Below are 13,694 nucleotides of genomic sequence, written 5' to 3' on the forward strand. Positions count from 1 at the left end.
TTTTAATATATAAATTCAGAGCTTCAGAGTTTGGAACCATAGAAATGATCTATTTTATACCCTCTGACTTGGCACTAATTGGCTTTATACACGTCTTCTTGTCCAGAGCATGAGTTTTTCTACAATAAATAGTTAGAAATCAAATTGCTGGATCATATCTTGTACATATGTTCAATTTATGATGTATTTGCCGAAATGCTTCCAAGAACAGTGTATATTTCTCAAATTCTCACTAGGACTTGGTATTATTGTCAGACTGACATTTTTGTCAATTTGAGAAAACATGAAATGATACTGTTGTACTTTGCATTTTCCTGATTACCATGAGACAGGGTGGGGTGGGGATTTCATATGTTCATTGGCCGTGTTTCCCATTCTGTGAACTGTCTGTTCTTATCCTTTGCCCACAAGTATATTTGGTTGTTGAACTGTATTTATTTATTGTTAGACATTCTTTATACAATGTAAGCAATAACATTTTGTTTGTTATATGTATTGTTTACATGTTCTCCCAATATCTCACTATTATGAGTAACCTTTACATTTTGAGACAAGAACCTATGTCTTTTTCTTATAGTGTATAATCTTTGTTTCACTTTTCGTTGTTTTTAAGAATGTCTTTAACCTAAAATCTAAAATATATTTTTACTTCTTTAAGCTTTGAAGTGTTATTTTTTACTATACATGTAATAAAAATCATTTATATGTTACATATGCTAATGTTATATATGTTATATATATTTTTAATTTTTATGATAAATATATGTATATATGCTCCATGGGAAAAAAATACTTCATTTTGGCATGAAACAGGGTTGTGTTGTACCTGATGTAGCTGATGCTATTAGATATTCAGTGCTATTTTTTACATAATTAACTAAAAGCAAAGCTGCTCAAACATCTTAGGTTTCCTGACTGCTCAAGCCAACAGTGGTAGGATTGGAATTCAGAATTGTTGGTGGCTCTGCTTCACAAGAGAGGAAGTCGTTGGTCTGCAGTAGAAATGATGACTCTATACTAGCTGGCACTCCTCTCTAAAATATCTTTCATGGTCAGATCCATGTATTTTTGTGTGCTATTAACTTGGACATTTTGGAATATATTTCATAGTACTCAAAACGAAGAATACCAAGCCTAAATATAATGGGCCAAGTTTATTTAACTACAGGCAAAATACCAGTAATTTACAGATCATTTTGGTAAATCATAGGCTTTTTGCAAAAGAATATTTATCTTTACCATTCAAACAGTCGCTCTTGATTTTCTCAAAATCAGATTATCTTTTGATAATCTATATGGTATGTAGTCAGTCCTACAGCTATATTTAATTGTAAGTCACACATTGCTTGTGCATTTTTGCTGAATGAAACAAACCTTAGAACAAAGGAAAGTATAAGTATTAAACTTTATAAAATAATTTACCAATGTGAAGAAAACTTTTTCTTTTTAAAAAATTTTTGCCCTTCATTGGTAAACTTTCTTATGTTGTGCCTATTATATGCAGAAGGTCTATCCTGGCTAAAACCTGAATTTATATTTGCAACTTATATTTGAAAATGACAATGTTTGGGGAAAGTAGATACAAATTAAAACAAGGTATCTATTAATAATATTTCTTGATAATGTTGTCCAGAGAAGGCTTATTTTATCACATGATCATAATGAGCTCTGTGCTCTTTAGACTGGGCTTTCAGTTAACTTTTATTATTTTTGTTTTCTGCATCAAGATTAACTATCTTCCTTCAATTTTTATATCCTCTCAAACTTCTCTTAATTATCCAGCAATTTTCTGGGGTCATAAATTACTTTCTATGAATGTGATGGGTAACTTGTCTTAGTTTTTGAGGCACCCACATCCCTTACAATGACAAGTTATGAAGAAAGCCTTTTATGAAAATCATAGAACCTATCACATAAACATTTAATTTAAATGACATGCAGTATTTAAGGTTGAGCTATATAAAGTGCAAGCCTTTGTATGAAATTTAACAGGAGCTCTTTTAATTGGATGCCACACAATTATCAATAATAACAATTCAATTATCTTTTTTTCTAAACATATACCCCCCTTCCACATTTCAATTTTTTTCATGTAATTGAATTCTAATCACTTTAAAAATACAGCAGATACAAGTTAATATAATCTATTTCTTAGAAAGAAGGAATTTGAGCAAGTGATGCCTCTGTAAGTTAACTATGGATATTATATACTGCATTTATATCAGCACAATCTTTGTAATACAGTAGAAAACATTTTCCAAATGAGAGGTACAGTCCAGTTTTGTTTTTAAATTCTGAATTATAAGATATTTCAGAGTTTTTGATGAAACTGGAATTACCACATAAAAGTAAGATGTTTAAATTAACATTATCACTACCTATTTGACATAAATTCAAATAGATACTCTATTTGAAGTTATAACTTATTGTCCTGACAGAGGACACAGTTTCAAGGAATACCACATTTAGGAGTACTAAAGATCCAGGAAAAGTTATTGCTTGTTGGTTTGGTTCTATTACTGAATTATTATAAGCAGAAGTTATTTACCTGATTTTTAACCCATCTTTGCCCTGGCCAAAATGTTCATCTTTTTACTGTAATATAAGAAGTTAAAAATTAAAGATAAAAAGGTTCTACCAAAAAAATACCTTAAGAGGTTCCAGGAAAGAAAAGAAGAATGATTATAAAATTCTTCTTGCGACCTAAGTTCTACAATTGACAATAGAGTGATTCAGCATATTCCATATCAAATGGTTTTGTAAAAGTAATGTTAGCACAATCTCTCTTCCCCAAATTCACAGTACTTTAAAGCTTTTCTTTTCCTAAGAGAACAAGATGAATCCAACTAAAGAATTAAACTTAGGACAAAATAGAGTGGAAAGAACTGAATAGTACATGAAGGAAATTAAGAAGTAAAGATGTGAATTAATAGTGCTGTTAAGAATATCTTATTTTTTTTTAAAAAAAGAATATCTTATTTGTATGTGAGGGTGAGAAAAATCACTTTGAAATACATTCTTAGAAAATACTTTTCATCTAATCTTCAATAAGCTTCATGAGTAACTGCCATCACAGGAATGAAAATTTTTGTCATGAATAGGACTTTGTGATCAGAAAGAACTTGTTTGGAACCTAGATTCTGTCCTTTATTAGCCATTTTACTTGGACAAGTTATTAAGAAACCCAGATTCTTCATGGATATAAAGATAATGGATAATGAATGATGAACCATGTACAATAGGTAACTGATAGCTACCTTTACTTAAAGAGAAATCCAAAATTAATCAGGAACTATGGAGAGGCAAATCATATTCCAGTGGAGAAAGAATACTGACAGTTTCTGAAGTTAGAGCATTCACTTAGCTCTAAAAAAGATAGTACTTTTTAAAAATTCCATCATCATCAGTTTATATGTAATAATTCAAAAGTAAGTGGAGTATGGTCTATAGTACCGTGTTTAGAAATTATCACAGTTTCTCATCATGTTTGATTTATGTAGACTATAGTATAAACTATATATAAGGCAATAAGATAAACTATAATAATGAGGAATCTACATTAATAAAGAACTCTGTAGAGAAAGCATCTATGAAAGCTATAAGAATAATAATGATAATAATATTAATAAAATACAAACCATTTTTACTACTGTGTAGTTGGCTGTGAGAGGCTGGATGACTTGAAGTGTTCTTATCAAAGAGACAAAGTTAAAAGCCAAGCAGAAGGACTCACCGGGCAAGCATTTTAAAAGTTTTTCTTTTTTAGTTCCTGCTAATGGTTTATAGCAAGAACATTTGCTTCTGATTGACTAGAAATCAATAATTAATATATTTCATTTTGCAATGGAGAGTTCATTCTGAAAATTATTTGGGCTCCTTGGGTAAAGAAATAGGATGTTAACAACATTGTTTAATCATCTGTTTCATGCAGCATCTCACTTTTAAATGCTGTACATATTTTGCTTTTTCATTATTAAGCCGATTTTCCTCACACAGAAGATTTCCTTATTTGTACATTTTCTGATTATGTCTTTTTTTGGTGACACATGCAAAGGAAAGAAATTAACACAGAGAATGCTATTGCCTCCTTTACAAATGAAGAACATAAGGATAACAAAATTGGTGAATCTCAAATGAAAATTATATTGATGCCATAGGGCACTTACTATGTTTGCATTCATAGCATCATAATGGTTGTTCATAACAAAATGTAGTTTGTTATATAGGCCACTCTGATTTGTTAGCTACACAAATACTCTTAGGCACATCATTAACTGTTTTTGTAAGTTTCACAAATGTCAGATTATATTGGATCTGATTAATATTTACAAACAATGATTTTATAATCCTCAAAAAAGCAAGGGTTTTGGCAATATGATATATTTGATGAATATAAGCTAAACTATATTTACTGACATTAATACAGTGCAGTGGATGAGTATGAGGTTTTACCCTGGTAGCTTTGATTTATAGAAATCATTAATCACAGTGAAACACCATTATGCTTTTTCATTGGCATTTTTCTTTAAAAGCATAAAAACAAAATATATTTAGTAGCCTGTATATTAATGAGGTGGCAGGTGATTTATTTATGAAGTGTCTTCTGCCTCAGCAATCAGCCTCCTGGGAAAGACAATATAGGCTCTGAGAAGACATGAGTTTAAAATGGGAATAAATCACAGCTCTGCTATATAACTAGTTTTTTAGCAGGGCCTTCTGAATTAACTAGTGTTCCCTAAGCCACTAAAGAATAGGATGGGGCTGGGAGGAAAGAGAAAGCAGTGTTTGCTTATATTATTATCTAAAGTGGGGAGAAAAAATATTCTACCTTTATTGCTTCAATGCTAAAATATGGTTATAAATCAAAAGTGGAAAGTACAAGTAGGCAGCTGTAATTTGCATTTAATTTCTAATTTAGAAGAGCAATTCAGTTTTATTAGTTTATTTCTTTTTGTTAGCCTCAAGGGTAGCACTATCTTAGGTAAATTATTACATCTTTTCCTTGGCATTCAGGTAACCACCTCATTCCTCCAGCCTATTGCTAGAAAATAAAAAGGAAAGGAAACCTTTGGTAGGAAATAATGAATTTTAATATCTGATTACTTGTGAGCACTCACAAGGGCCAGTTTTCATTTGTTAGAAAATACATACAAACTTCTGAATAAAACAATAACAATATTAATAGTACTTATTATGTTTCAGGCACTGTTGTAAAGATTAACATATATTAATTTACTTCGTCCTCTCAAGGTCTCCCTGAAGTGGGGAGTATTTATATTCCTATTGCATAGACAATGACATTTCAAAATTCACTGGGTTAAAACTCTGTTCTCCAAACTACTAGGCAAAACTGCAATGCATAAGCCAACTCCTTGCAAATGTCTGTCATGGTGCTTTCTCCTTTGTATCAACAATGCTCCTAATAGGTCAGGTCACCTGTCAGTAGGTTGTTGTGCCACCGACAGTCAAAAGTTATTAAAATACTTCTGTAGGTCATCATAATTTTACTGATTACATAAATTTATTGAGAACATGTGTATATTAATACTGATCTGAACCTTGAAAGGAGAATCATCAGTATTAATTAGTGCTGCAAATTTCAGATCAGTTGATCTTCTGCCATATAACACATAAATTTCACTTCAGTAAGTGTAGCTTCACAGCTCAGATCTCCATGTATAAAAATCTAAACTGCATTAACCTGTGTGGGAGGTTGGTGAAATGGAAGCTGGCAAGTAGGGGGAAATAAACATCCACTATGCAACTAAGCCATTGTTCCAGAAGAAATACCTTTTTGCTAATTGAGTTACTCAGATGGGACAATATTGCCGCAGCTTGGTTGGGTGGAATGAGAGTGGTCTGGGGCATGATTTTGTAATTCACAGAAAGATACCATATTGGTAGCAGCTACCTAGCCAAACTTGATTATACACTGAAATTTCTGACATCCTTTTCACTAAACAAAAATAAAATGGGAAATGCAATTATATTATTCATGATGAGATGAAGCCTAATAAAATCTAATTTCAGAAAAAATCCAAATTTCTATATAGATCTACAAAAAAAAGGTGGAAATGTTAGCAATTAATTTAACAATTGAATTGACATGGAATTTCTCAGAAAATTCTTCATTTTTGGTTCAAACCTAAGTTTTAGAGGCACTGTTAATTTAAATCAAGCTACAAATTGTTTCTACCACTACTAGGAAGTTGGAGCTGTGGACTGATTTCAAGGTATGTGCAAGCAGTAAATATTTAAATGAACAAATGAATAAGCATTCCTGTGGGATTTGTGAAAATCTGGGTTTTGATCACAGTCAACCTTCCTTAAAACTCTCTGTCATCAACCATCAAAATCACCTTATGGCTCTCAAAAAGCTCCTTCTACCTGTATATATAGTGGTATCAGTGAAGTTAACTCGATAGTAGTTCTGGGGCATTGGCCTCAAGGAATTCTTGATTAGAGTGAGTGTGTAGCTTTGTAGCAAACAGGTCAGCAGGGGAAAATTACTTGTAAATATATACGGAGAAACTGGAAAACATCTTCATAAATATAGATATTCAAAGAGTAAATGTAATAGAAGGCTTTAAAGAGATGAGGTAACCAAGTAACAAAGTCTCAAAGGGAATATATGAGTGATTACACAAATTGAAAATATCACTAAAACCACCAAGGTTTCACATGATTCCAAGGAGTAAAACTACAATAATAATCGGACTTATTACACTGGGAAATCTAGACAGGAAATCTGATACATAAGATGTAACAAGTTGGTTGAAGAACAGAATATTAGAGATGGTTTGAACAAATAAAAACCATTGAGAAGGAGTTCTACATTGCAGGGTAGATGCTTATTCTTAAAGGCTTCCCAAAGATGATAATGATGGAATCTTGTTTGGAAGAATAGATGAGAAGACATACAGAATTTTAAAATAATTATTCTTTTGATGAATTGGGTAGTGGTATGAATAGGAAAGAAAACCTGAAGTGAAAATAGGACTAACTTTTAGTCAACTTCTTGTAGTTCACAAGGTCTAGAACTATGTTCTAAAGATAAAAATAAGAGATTAAATATATCTAACTGAGAAAGGAAAATGGAATTTGAATTAAAAAAATTGCTAGCTGTAATAAACTAAGAATGAATGGAAAGTTAGCGTATATGAAGATGTAAAGATGCAGTGCCTAAAATTTTTATTTTAATAATAGAGAATATAATCTCTTGAATTAACAGAGGTGAATAATTATGTTGCTGAGGTGACTGAAGTGTTTATCTGGAAACGTGAATCTTGATTCCACCTACCTAAATATGATACACACGCCTGAATGCAGGGAAGATAGGACCCTGGGAAATAAGACAAGATTAAAGAAGGAGGTTAAAGATGATCTTCAGAGATATAATATGAAGAAATAAAATTTTAAAGTATTCCACTCATCTAAGATAAAAAACAATGAGATGAGAATAAAATGTGGAGTTTCTGACTTGTGGGACTAGAAAAAAATTAATATAGGAAATCAAGGCAATCACTGATGACTACCACCATTAAAGTCACTGAGTGGAGGAAGAATATATATTCTGAAGGAAAAGATCACTACCCAGTCACATTCCAAATCATAAATTCAATTCATCCTCCTCTCCAAAGTCATCCTTAGAGTAACCAACTGGATGCCACAAGAAATTTTAAAACATTTAAAAATATGACCAGTCAATATAAAATATCCTTACTATTTTCTTTAAATATATTTCAAATTGATCCAGTCATAGAAATATCACATATTCCAAGTTAATGAAATTCTTGAAAAGGGACTAAAAATGATGTAATAATGTTATGTAATGTGATTGACCTTAAAATTGAAGTCATAAAAAATTGTTCATTTAAAACAGTTTTTATTAAAGTTATATACCTCACAATCTTTACATAAATTTAGATCTTACTGCTAGACAAAATAAAAATTTTACATATTTTATCCATCTTCAAGTAGTTTATAAACAGTTCATCGTTAAAATTATATTATCTAAGTTTTTGTTTAAACAATTATTTTATGGTTGTTGTGTTATTATATGTAAGATATTTCAAATAACAAATCCTATTAATAAGGATAGTTTTTTTTCCTAGGAACTTATTTTAAGTTTTCTATGTATGAGATTATTTAAAGAATAAAGAAATTCTGTCGCTATGGCAGCAAATTACTTCCTAAGTTCTTGGAGTCATTTGTCAGTAATTTGTTTTCTGTGATTTGGAAAGTATGTCAAAAAATCAGAGTATTCATATTTAAATAAGTGTTCACAAACTAATCTTTAAAACTAAACTTAAAAAGAGAATACTTAAGAGATATTACGTAAATCAATATACTTTAGTAAATAAAAACAGACTAATAATGAAACAAAATACAAGAAATTGTTTTAATGTGTTTCCTTGCTAGTTAGAGGAATACTTTCATTCATTCTTCTTACTTAAGCTAAAATGATGTAGAAGATTTAATATCATCACTAGGTTACAGTTACTATATCACTGCCCCAAATAACATATGAAAGTTGGTCGAGATTATATATAAACATATATCCCAAAATCAAATTCAACTCAGACACTACTTGTCCTACCTTCTTTTATATAAATAAAATGAAGTTTACTTGAGTCAAAGTAATTAAGAGCACCAGCATCTGAATCTTTCTTAATCATTAACCATAAGTGTTAAATAATTTATTTTTAAGTAGCATTTAATATAACAGAAAGTTGACAGAAACAGGTTTAAAACAAACTAATAATCCTACTTTGGGGATAAGCAAATAATAAAGTTGATCATTGTTGATCCCTCAAATAACTATTGAATATACAAATCAACACTGTCTCTTTTAAGCAGTGTGATTGGAATAAGTGCATACAAACACCACATTCTCAGATAACTGTATTGTAAACACTTCCCAGCACTATTGACTGATATAGTCAAGCTCTGCATAAACCTTGCATCTACTCTTTTTTACTGAAGTCAGTATAATTCTAATCATACACACACACATACACTGTATGAGAGAGAGGGAGAGAGACAGAGACAGAAAGAGAGAGTGAGAATAGTAATAATCATAATCATAAAAATCGGCCACGAACAGAACAGTAGATTAAGGAAACCACATTTCAAAATCTAAATGATGTTGCGGGGACATTTTAACCAGAAGCACATATACACACAAAAATTATATATATATATATATATATATATATATATATATATATATATATATATATGTAATAATATATATGTATGTATATTTCTCTCCTAGATTTTTAGAAATCCAATATTATCTGGATAATTCTTTTAGATATGAAGTTTAGATGTGATTTTTTTCCCATATACATAGGTTGCCTTAAGTATGTATTAGACAGTATATTTTTAGTTCCATAAAGACTATGAAATTGCTTCATACCTGGGACAATGTGGAACTCTATGATGCCTAACAGATTATATAGCCACATAATTGCCCATTTTCACTATTCCCAATGAGGCCTGACAGCTCACCAGTTTACTGACAGATAACTAGAAAAAGTAAGTTCTCATTTTCTAACTTCCTTTCAGAAAAGATTTCCTGAAAATTCAAGGAAAAAAAAGGCTTATGAATAATGGAACACACTGCTACACTCCACCAGGTTTTACTTCTTGCAATATTCCTATCACAAGGAACAAGGTCCAGAAGTTGAAAATAAAGCAATGCATTTAAGGGCTTCCCAAAGAATTCACAAAAGTAATAAATATGAAAAATCATTTCTAATTACCTCTGTTGAGTGACGCTGAACTGTTTATATCTCCAGTAATGAAGGAAGATTCTGACTGCTTTCGGACTGTGTCATTCCACATTCTACGAATTCGGCTCTGGATGGGGAAAAGGAAAAATTAAATGAACTCACACGAATCATTCTTTCTCTTTCTGCCATAGCTATAGGAAATGCTTGTTTTGGCATATGGCAAATATACCACTCCAACATGCTTGCAATTCAGTAGCATGAGAACATCAGAAATGCAGTTAATGATAATAATCGATTCTCATTAAGTGTATTCCTAAATAGCTATACCAAAAATAATTATAACTATAAAAAAGCAATAAGTGTAATGTACTACACCAATTTAAACATGTTGAAGATATATAGAAGTGTACTCTAGACAGTCAGAATTTAATAATTGTAATTTCCAAGGTAAAACAAATTATTTTCATTGTTACTTTTATGGGAATGGGATATTTAAATATGCATTAAGTTGTCAGTTTTTATAATATTTATATTACTAACTAATGTTTAGTTTAAGAATTCAGATGTTGCAGGAAAGTAATATTTAGCAAGAAAGAACATAGAATATTATTAAAATGCTACTGAACTTAATATTTTCCATAAATTTTGTAAGAAGACTGATGTGATTTAATAGGTTGCATATGATCTTGACTTTCCTTTCTTTTGAAGGAGATAAATAAAGTTGAATCACTAGAACCGTTTCTTCACAGTAGGAAGTTTTCTAAAATTGATAATTCTTACATCATTATTTATATCCTCAAATACAGTTTTCTGAGGGCCAGAAAATTCAAGAAAGCAATGTAAACTTTTTCCATTTTGTGGGAATCCTTTTTTTCTAGTTTATTGTTTTATTATTTAATTGAGTTAGGGATCAAAAAAGTATTAATCTTGTAAGGTGGAAACAAAATGTTTTCAGAAGATTTTCTAAGGATGAAATGGTTGTAAAAACTGTTACTACTAATAATAATGAAACCAAGCTCACAAATGGGTTATGTTGCAAATATATTTGGCTTCCTTGAATAACAGGAATAGCTAATCTTAAAATATTAGACAATCAGTTTTATGAATCATGGGACATGCTTATCCTTCAGAAATATTTCCTTATAGGTCAGCACACACACACATACATACACATACACACACACACACACAGCAAAACTTATAAGCACAATAAGAAAGCTGGTACAGAATTACAGACCCAGAGAACTTGAGGAATGTTTCTATTGAAAATATTTCAAAACTTCAAACTGAAATAGTGGGAATAAACCTCACACAATTTGTTTTATTAGTTAATTAATTTAAAATATTAATTGCCCTCTATTACATGCCAAATACTAACCTACAAAATACAAAAGGGAGAAGCAAATGTCTTTGCTTTCGTGGACTCGCTTGACTAGTAAGTGATAGATTAATTGAGTTATCATAGAAATAAAAGCAAAGCTACAATGTGCCCACAAGTCTACATAGAAGCATTAATCATAGCTGAGAGCTTAGGAACAATGCAAATGACTATCAATGGTAGAATGGATGAATAAATTATAGAATAGTATATAATAATGAAAAGGAAAAAGCAACACAGCCTCCTGCTGCAAAACAAATGTCTGAGGATATAAGGAAAACAAAAGAGGAATATATACTGGATGATATCATGTGAAAAACAACCAAACACATGCAAAACAAAATGCACTGTTGAAAGTGAAAATGGTGGGATCATTTTGGGGGAATAATTTAGAAGCATTCAGAGTGTTTCTGAAGTACATCCAGTATTCTAATATTTGACCAGGGTTGGGGTAATAAAATGCAGTGCCACATATTTTGTGGACTTTTTTTCATGTTGCTATACTTTATAATTAAAACATTTTTAAAGTACAAATAATAAGGGGATATGGTCTTGTCTAGGAAGTCTGTGAACAAAGCACTGACATCTTAACTGAGAGTTGATGGAATTATGATTATTATTAGGTAATATTTTTATAAGCTGTCCCCATTATTCCTCTTCTATTAGTCTCTCCTACCTGGGCTAGCCACGCCTGTTCCCTTGCTGTTCCTTAATACACCAAACATGCTTCTAGAAGCCTTAGGCTTGCTACAGTTGTTTCCTCTGCCTGGAGTGCTCTTACCCAGATTCAGGTATGTAACTCTTCATTTCTTTAAATCTTTGCTTAAATATTTTTTCCTTAAAGAGACCTAATTTGATCAGCCTATTTAGAACTGAATTCTACACGCTCAACCTTGCTCTTCTCCCCCACAGTCATTACCATCTTCTACAATATGACATTATTATAATGTACTTCTTATGTTTATATTTAATGACCCCAAATTAATGTCTAATGCTTGTGTTAGACATGAGGCTCTAGAAAAATAGAAAATTGTCTTTTTTGTTAATTGACCTAACACATGCCTGAAATAATGCCTGGCACATAGTAAATATTATATGTATGCATAATAAAATATATATTGTTTGCAAAATATTTGAATATTTCAATTATTTCTGTCTATGTACTAGATTCTATGCTATGTATTTTTCATGCATTCACTCATTGAAATCTCACAGGAACTCCCTGAATACTCTTTTGTTCATTAGAAAACTGAGGTTCGGAGGTTAATTAATGTCTTATTTCACAGACCTAATGAGTGGCATAATCAATATTTGAATCCAGTCATCTGGCTCCTGATCTATGGGATTAACAACTCACTACACTATATTAAATAATAGATGAATAGGAAAAGGAGAAAATGGTAAAGTATTTCAAGCAGAGCAAAATATATATTGCATAGTACAGAATTAACATTCAAATGTTCACGAAATGAACCAGAATGAGTCTTAGAATATAGAGTATAAAAAGAGTCACGTAAGACGTAATACAAGAGATGCCATATTAGAAAAAGACTTTCAAGAAGAATGCTGAACATCTATTGAGGAGGTGGAGAAACTATTAGAATAAGTTAAGGAAATGAAGAATAAAAGTTAGGAGATTTTCTCTGGTGGAAGCAGGGGGATTGACTAAGGGGAACTTTCATGAAGGTTAGAACATAGGGAAAATTTTTTGTTTCCTAAATTGGATTTTGAGTTCACAGATGCTCATTTTGTTACTATGCTTCACAACTTAATAGACATTTTTTCATATTTCAAATGTCATATAATAAAAGTAAATACATCTAAAAATTCAATAAAATGAATGATAGATTAATGACAGAACAATTAAAGTTCAAAGTGTGAAGGACATACTTCAGTCCATAGGTTTTATAAACACACACACATACACACAAAACAATACAATACATCTTTGTGAATAAATGTGTGACAATGGGCATTACCCATCTTTTCTAAGTGATTAGCATGGGGAAATATGGGTGAGCAACAGTTAGGGAAGGATATTCACTATTTAGTCTTGCCAGTCATGCCCTTCCATTATCTGTATTGTAGCCACAAAATCTTCAGTACATGCCGACGATAACCTCCCACTTTCTTTTCTAAATCATCCTACTGGCTTTCTAAAGTCATCAAAATAAAATCTAAATTTTCATACTTTTACAGATACCTCTGGATCTGTCTCTAGCCTTCTCCTGTGACTTCATCTCCCTATACCCTATCACCCACTTTAGCCAATGACATTCTTTCTCTTCCTGAATTTGCAAGTTCTTCTCTACCTTAAGTGCTTTACATTAGACGTTTTACTCACCTGGAATTCTCTCCCCCTGAACTTCTTTCCTGTCATTCAGAATACTGCCATAAATATCATCTCCCAAAACAGCCTTTCTCTAGCACTTAACTGAAGTAGTTGCCTGTACTTTCTATACTACATCACCATATTTGGTTTTCTACCAGCTTTCAGAATCTATTCTCTGTTCATTCATATTTGTTAATGCATTTTCTGTCTTTCACAACTACAATAAAAGCTCCAGATCAGAGGAAAA

At 31.2% G+C, this 13,694-nt stretch overlaps 1 protein-coding gene across 26 annotated transcripts in view; it reads right to left on the bottom strand.

Annotated features, from left to right (window-relative positions):
- The window catches only part of ADGRL3 (adhesion G protein-coupled receptor L3), a 798,791-nt gene that overhangs the window by 15,319 nt on the left and 769,778 nt on the right, over positions 1-13,694 (bottom strand). For all 26 annotated transcript variants that reach the window (XM_073237549.1, XM_073237551.1, XM_073237548.1 and 23 more), the window contains one exon: positions 9,768-9,864. In XM_073237549.1, the coding sequence (XP_073093650.1) occupies positions 9,768-9,864 (97 nt within the window). The remainder of the gene's footprint in view (positions 1-9,767; positions 9,865-13,694) is intronic.

This window comes from Manis javanica, chromosome 5 (assembly GCF_040802235.1).
Source record: "Manis javanica isolate MJ-LG chromosome 5, MJ_LKY, whole genome shotgun sequence".
In the NCBI taxonomy this organism is placed as follows: Eukaryota; Metazoa; Chordata; class Mammalia; order Pholidota; family Manidae; genus Manis; species Manis javanica.